This window comes from Lampetra fluviatilis, chromosome 22 (assembly GCF_964198595.1).
Source record: "Lampetra fluviatilis chromosome 22, kcLamFluv1.1, whole genome shotgun sequence".
NCBI classification, from domain to species: domain Eukaryota; kingdom Metazoa; phylum Chordata; class Hyperoartia; order Petromyzontiformes; family Petromyzontidae; genus Lampetra; species Lampetra fluviatilis.
The window spans coordinates 13,690,483-13,696,482 of NC_136296.1; the positions used below are offsets into that span (position 1 = coordinate 13,690,483).

At 58.8% G+C, this 6,000-nt stretch overlaps 1 protein-coding gene across 1 annotated transcript in view; it reads right to left on the reverse strand.

Annotated features, from left to right (window-relative positions):
- PKD1L3 (polycystin 1 like 3, transient receptor potential channel interacting) overlaps positions 1–5,785 on the reverse strand; it is a 40,475-nt gene extending 34,690 nt beyond the window's left edge. Inside the window, exons 1-6 of the mRNA XM_078866633.1 lie at positions 5,467–5,785; positions 5,017–5,175; positions 4,358–4,609; positions 4,139–4,249; positions 3,035–3,185; positions 1,960–2,192 (exon numbers count right to left, since the gene is read on the reverse strand). Of these exons, the coding sequence (XP_078722759.1) occupies positions 1,960–2,192; positions 3,035–3,185; positions 4,139–4,249; positions 4,358–4,609; positions 5,017–5,175; positions 5,467–5,785 (1,225 nt within the window). The remainder of the gene's footprint in view (positions 1–1,959; positions 2,193–3,034; positions 3,186–4,138; positions 4,250–4,357; positions 4,610–5,016; positions 5,176–5,466) is intronic.
- Between the last annotated feature and the right edge of the window lie 215 nt (positions 5,786–6,000).

Here is a 6,000-nt window from a genome sequence, read left to right on the forward strand (position 1 = left end):
TGGGGAGGAGGGGGGTTCTGTTCAGTGCCGGTGGGGGCCGTGCGGCGGCGGTCCCGGCGTCCGGGTCTTACGGACAGAGCGGCCGTCAAGGAGGTTGAGGTCGCGGTGCAGATCGCCTCGTGAGAGCGGATGCAGAACACGGACGATACAAACGCAGCCACGGCAGTCGACCCAGCAGGCAAACCTTTCTACGATCAGCGCTCCATCCTGCTCGGTTCATACAAAAAGTAAACTGCCCAATCGTGGTGAATAGATCTACACGGTTCAGATCCAGCAGCCCGCCCTGGTAAGCATTTACTGTGGGTGCATTCAACCATAAAACACTTTATATACCATCTGCTTCAAAGTGGACGTTCGGGATCTCGTGACGTCAATCGAACAAGATTTGGACATCACGTGCCAGTCTCACGGTACAAACTTGACAAATTAGAAAAGTTACACCGCAAATGACGCAATTTTGAAACACGTAGCCATCATCACCCTCTTTTGAGGAAACCTGGCAGGACCCTCCTGAAAATGAGTCCTGAGATTTTCTGAATAAACAACCGGTAATCATCATAAAAATAAGAAAGTCTGTGATGCTCGATCAGGCTGCAGAGTACAATTAAGCAGCACGAACGCACAGAATATAAACATAGATATAGTGTGCGTGTGTGCGTGTGTGTTTGTGTGTGTGTGTTTGTGTGTGCGTGTGTTTGTGTGTGTTTATGTGTGCGTGTGTGTGTGCGTGTGTGTTTGTGTTTGTGTGTGCGTGTGTGTTTGTGTGTGCGTGTGTGTTTGTGTGTGCGTGTGTGTGTGTGTTTGTGTGTGTTTATGTGTGCGTGTGTGTTTGTGTGTTTGTGTGTGCGTGTGTGTTTGTGTGTGCGTGTGTGTTTATGTGTGCGTGTGTGTTTGTGTGTGTGTTTGTGTGTGTGTGTTTGTGTGTGCGTGTGTTTGTGTGTGTTTATGTGTGCGTGTGTGCGTGTGTGTTTGTGTGTGCGTGTGTGTTTATGTGTGCGTGTGTGTGTGCGTGTGTGTGTGCGTGTGTGTTTGTGTGTGTGTTTGTGTGTGTGTTTGTGTGTGCGTGTGTGTTTGTGTGTGTTTGTGTGTGCTTGTGTGTGCGTGTGTGTTTGTGTGTGCGTGTGTGTTTGTGTGTGCGTGTGTGTTTGTGTGTTTGTGTGTGTTTGTGTGTGCGTGTGTGTTTGTGTGTGTGTGTTTGTGTGTGCGTGTGTTTGTGTGCGTGTGTGTGTGCGTGTGTGTGTGCGTGTGTGTTTGTGTGTGCGTGTGTGTTTGTGTGTGCGTGTGTGTGTGTTTGTGTGTGCGTGTGTTTGTGTGCGTGTGTGTGTTTGTGTGTGCGTGTGCGTGTGTGTTTGTGTGTGTGTGTGCGTGTGTGTGTGCGTGTGTGTGTGTGCGTGTGTGTGCGCGTGTGTGTTTGTGTGTGTGTGCGTGTGTGTTTGTGTGTGCGTGTGTGTTTGTGTGTGTGTGTTTGTGTGTGCGTGTGCGTGTGTGTGTGCGTGTGTGTGCGCGTGTGTGTGTGTGCGTGTGTGTGTGCGTGTGTGTTTGTGTGTGTTTGTGTGTGTGTGTGCGTGTGTGTGCGCGTGTGTGTGTCTCATCCGCGCGGGGAGCGGTAGTGCAGCGCTGCGCTACGAAATCGGCAACCTGAGTTCGACTCCCGCTCACGACCAACACCACTTCGATTCCCGAGATCGACTCAGCCTTAATTGAGTACCTGGTGCTGTGTGTAAAAATCACTACGAGGGAGACAAAGGTGGCTGGGCGTCGCGTTGGCAACACACCCCCTCGTGTGCTTTGCCAGCCTCTATAGGCTCTCGCGAGTAGCACTTGCCCCAGCAGCCTGTTACAGCCAAAGCGGGCGGCGGTGTGCGAGTAGCCAAGTGGGCGGTCAGCTTTGGGGTCGCCGAAAACGACCTCGTCCAGTGTCGCCCGCCTCTACCCAGGCCAGCACCCCCCCCGCCTCACCTGCGAGCAGGGACACGGGGAGCGGGAAGTCGTGGCCGAAGCGCACCACGCACTCCGCCTCCACCTGCCACTGCTGCGGCCGCTTGAGGCACGGCGCGGGGGAGAAGCCGCTGATTGGCTGCTGCACGGCGAGCGAGCGGCGCGCCGTCACGTGCCACTCGGCCGCCGCGCACTCCACCTGCAGCGTGAAGGTGCCGGGCAGCGAGTAGCGGTGCGACACCTCGCTCAGCAGCCTGGCGTCACACACACACACAGGGAGTCACACCCTACACACACACCCTACACACACACCCTACACACACACCCAACACACACACACCCTACACACACACAGGGCGTCACACACACACAGGGCGTCACACACACACACACGTCACACACACACACGTCACACACACGTTGCACACACACACACTACAAACACCCTACACACACGTCACACACACACACAGGGCGTCACACACACACAGGGCGTAACACACACCCTACACACACGTCACACACACACCCTACACACACACACTACAAACACCCTACACACGTCACACACACACGTCACACACACACAGGGCGTCACACACACGGCGTCACAACCACACGTGGACACACACTCACGCACACACACAAACGTGGACACACACGCGCATTGCTGTGTTGTGCTGTTTGGTTGACCTACTTTGCTTTGTAGCTGTACCATGTCGCCGTGATTCACCGTGTTATGATGTTGTTGTTGTGCCGTGTTGCTAAAATGTTGCCATGTTGCCTCGCTGCTACCCCGTGTTGTTGCCGTGTTGTTGTGTTGTTGTTGTGTTGTTGTTGCCGTGTTGTTGTTGTGTTGTTGCCGTGTTGTTGCCGTGTTGTTGTGTTGTTGCCGTGTTGTTGTGTTGTTGCCGTGTTGTTGCCGTGTTGTTGTGTTGTTATGTTGTTGTGTTGTTGCCGTGTTGTTGTTGTGTTGCCGTGTTGTTGTTGTTGTGTTGTTGCAGTGTTGTTGTTGTGTTGTTGTTGTGTTGTTGCCGTGTTGTTGTTGTGTTGTTGCCGTGTTGTTGCCGTGTTGTTGTTGTTGTGCGCTGTGCACCCGCTCAGGCGGGACGCCTCGATGAGTCGCCCGTCCCCCAGGCTCACGCTGCAGCTCAAGTTGGCGCCGAGCGCCTCGGGCAGCAGCCACTCGATGGCGATGGGGACGGTGTCTCCCACAGCAAACACCTCCCCCACAGTCACCCTCAATGCTGCACGCACAACAACAAGAACAACAACCGATGTTAGCGGTGACATGGCCATGGATCTTGGGCAAGGTTAGGTCCACTTTGAGGCAAGTGGGACATGGAAGAGGGCCGAGTGTTATTGGTGATAGGGCTGAGATGACTGGCAGATGCATGACAATACCATCGCATGAAAACCCAGCACACGTGCACCTACACATATACAGAGCCTCACCACGCCTCACCCTCACCACAGTCTCACCCTCACCATGCCTCACCTTCACCATGCCTCACCCTCACCACGCCTCACCCTCACCACGCCTCACCCTCACCACACCTCACCCTCACCACGCCTCACCCTCACCACGCCTCACCCTCACCACGCCTCACCCTCACCACGCCTCACCCTGCCTCACCTTCCACACAGTCTCACCCTCACCATGCCTCACCCTCAACACGCCTCACCTTCCACACAGTCTCACCCTCACCACAGCCTCACCCTCACCACGCCTCACCCTCACCATGCCTCACCTTCACCACAGTCTCACCCTCACCATGCCTCACCCTCACCATGCCTCACCCTCAACACAGTCTCACCCTCACCACGCCTCACCGTCACCACGCCTCACCCTCACCATGCCTCACCCTCACCACGCCTCACCCTCACCACGCCTCACCCTCACCATGCCTCACCCTCAACACAGTCTCACCCTCACCACGCCTCACCCTCACCACGCCTCACCCTCACCACGCCTCACCCTCACCACGCCTCACCCTGCCTCACCTTCCACACAGTCTCACCCTCACCATGCCTCACCCTCAACACGCCTCACCTTCCACACAGTCTCACCCTCACCACAGCCTCACCCTCACCACGCCTCACCCTCACCATGCCTCACCTTCACCACAGTCTCACCCTCACCATGCCTCACCGTCACCATGCCTCACCCTCACCATGCCTCACCCTCACCACGCCTCACCTTCCACACAGCTGTATGACAGGGTGAGGTAGCTGCCTCTGGAGGGACAGGGGTCCCCGAGGAGGGCCGGGTCAGCTCCGGCCTGGCAGACTTGCACACCGCGACAGAGACCTGGAGACACGCGACACACGGGGACACCTGCACACCTGCACCCCTCCCCTCACGCAGCGTGGATGCGACTGCCGGCTGCGTGTCCTGCCACCGTGCAGTGCCACGCACCTGCGACCAGGTCCGTGACGTTCACCGTAGAGCAGCCGTCCTCCTGCGTGTGTCCGTCGGGGCCCGTTTGGCCCCCGGGGGTGTCGGGCTCCGCGGAGGCTCCTGGGCCGAGGCCATCGGGGCTGCTGGCGTTGAGCCGACAGAAGTGTGCGTTGCCGCGGCCGAAGGTGGCGACCTCCACCGTGACGACGCGGGCCGAGCCGCAGCGCAGCGTGGCGTTGGTGCCCGCACAGGCGAGCGCCTGGCGCGGGTCTGCGGCGCAGACACCGAGTTAGAGACGGCCCCGTTGGGTCTCACGAGGCCATCAGGCGACACGGCGTGACCAATGCAGGGTTGCGGCGGCGGCACCACGCGTCACGGGGACACGCTCTGTACACGGGGTGCCATCATTCCGCGTCTGGGCTGAATAGAAGGTGCAGGCGCAACCCTGCAACTGTGTCGCTAAAACCACTGCTGGTGGAAGGGGCTCCATTGGAAGGAACTCGAGAGCATTTGGGCTACTCTACCACGGTGACCAGACGTGTTGGAAATGATTGGAGTTACCCACACTTTACCCAACCGCATGTGACATGTCAGTCGACTATACTGCTGGGCAGACAGAGGTAGTGGGGGGAATTGAGAAACTGGGCTGGTGGGGTCAGGGTGGTTGGGAGCCTCACCAATCTGGCACAAGAAAGGCCGTTCCTGCTCGCACCGATCGCTGGCCGCCCAGCGGAATGCAGCCTCCGCCGAGAGGAGGCCACAGCGGCCGGCCGGCTCCCCGGGGGCCCAGTCGGGCTCCGTCACGTTAGCGCCGTCCAGCCAGCGCGGAGGCCCTGCTGTTACAGGAGACACGCTATTACAGAGACACGGGGACTCTGTGGGGGGACAAGGGAGTGCATTGTCAGCAGGTGCGGGACAGAGAGACGGGAGGAGCCGGGAGGGAGCAGTGCCATTGTGCCACCTCATCTGCCTCGCCTCCTCGTGTGACACGGAACATGCCACTGGGTGAGCCACTGCTGTGTGAATGCGGCACGAGGTGAGCCCGAGTGGCACACTGAGTGTCTGCTGCTCAACGTCTAAGGAGCCACTTCCGTTTGAGGGAATGCGCCGGCGCCGGCCTCGCTCACCTGGCCCGTCGTCGTCGTCTCGAGCCAGCAGCCCGATCCACCAGCTGCGCTCGGCTTCGCCGACGAGCCGCTCCTTCGTGGCCGCCCGCGTCACCGCGTCGGGCAGCGTGGCCAGGAGCCCCCCGGCCCGCTCGCACTCGCGCTGCGCCCCCCAGAAGGAGAGCGGCGGCGCGGTCACCGGGAGGAAGCACGAACTCCCGGCCGGGAACTGCGGCGCGGGGCACGCAGCCGTGGACACCGCCATCAGCAGCAAAAGCAGCAGCGGCGGCAGGAGCAGCAACGACAGCTGCGTGGGCACGAGGCCGCCACGAGCTCCCATCGCGGGGAGATCCAACCACCCCCGAGAAGGGGGCTGGCTCCTTGTGGCAGCAGCAACAACCTGGAGTAGAGAGATTCATGCAGAGAAAACTTTCTGTCTCAAGACTCCTGCATTTGGAGGGTCCTGCATTTGGCATAAAAGGAATTGTCCAAACTGGCCGGGTGGCTCAGCAGTAGAGCGATTGGCCCACAATCTGAACGTCGTGAGTTCCAATT